The 1064-nt window shown below is 46.4% G+C and overlaps 1 protein-coding gene across 1 annotated transcript; it reads right to left on the minus strand.

Annotated features, from left to right (window-relative positions):
* Nucleotides 1-7: 7 nt before the first annotated feature.
* Nucleotides 8-889, minus strand: Pmar_PMAR002513 (hypothetical protein; the record flags this gene model as incomplete). The annotated part of the gene is made up of 1 exon (XM_002778564.1): nt 8-889. The coding sequence occupies one exon, from the start codon at nt 887-889 to the stop codon at nt 8-10; it is 882 nt and encodes a 293-aa protein (XP_002778610.1).
* Between the last annotated feature and the right edge of the window lie 175 nt (nt 890-1064).

Consider the following 1064-nt stretch of genomic DNA (forward strand, 5'->3'; position numbering starts at 1 on the left):
CCAGCAACTAGCTGTTTGGCTCGGCGTAGGGTGATTTAGACTGATCAGTGCCATCAGTACTAGCAGGCATGGTCACAAGGTCACCGTTGGTATCCTGATAGACTCTAGTACCCTTTTCATAGTGGTCATAGATGAGAGATTGTAAGGCTCTAGCCGGTACCAAGTTCTTGAGAGAAGCATAGACCAGCTTAGAATGCTCCGGACCATTCTCTATAGAGTTACCGTCGTCCGAAACACGTAGTTTCCCACCGTAATCATTCGGTAGGAGTATACCTTCGAACAGATATGCCATAGCAGTGCCAGCAAGTCGAACGACAGTTAGAGGACCTCTCCATGTAGAACTCAGGTGTCGACCAATAGCAGAGTCACTTGTCTCGCTAATATAAACCAAGTCGTAGAGTTCCAGCCTATAGTCTTGTGGAGATTCCCTAATAGAACGCTCACGTAGATCTGCTTGCTTTTGTTGCCAGGCATCGACGTATTCCTGGACAGTAATCTTGATCTTCTCTTGTTGATCAGCTAGAGTTGGTAGTAGAGACCTTACATAGGGCAAATAGTCAACGTTCAGATACTTGACCTCGAGTTTGTCCCAATCGATAGATGGGAAGTCGAGAGGTAGATCACCAGGTAGTCTCTGACGATAACTGTAATGTAGAGAACTAGGGCTGAGACTTGACCAATAACGAGGTGTGCTATTATAAGAGCGGACCGCCAGTAGATAACTGAAAATATAGTCATCAGGGGTAGCACTAGATGCCTCGATAGCCCTGGAAGTCTGAGCTAGATCTCGATGGGATCGTTCCCAGAAAGTCAAGTGTTGGCTATAACCAGGTAGAGTATACTGTCTCACACCATGTTTAGCCAAGATAGACCGTACCGCTCTTGTCATTAGAGTGTGAAGACCTCGATCACTAACAACTACCGCTGGAGAGCCATGTTCACAGAATATGGAGTGAAGAGTAGTCGCTATGGTACCAGCCTTAGAATTACGCATTGGTCTAGCTACGATGTAGCCACTGAGCGCGTCCTGACATACTAGAACATAGTAATCTTTGGCTGGGTCA

The sequence above is a fragment of the Perkinsus marinus genome (assembly GCF_000006405.1).
Source record: "Perkinsus marinus ATCC 50983 genomic scaffold scf_1104296948582, whole genome shotgun sequence".
Classification (NCBI taxonomy): domain Eukaryota; phylum Perkinsozoa; order Perkinsida; family Perkinsidae; genus Perkinsus; species Perkinsus marinus.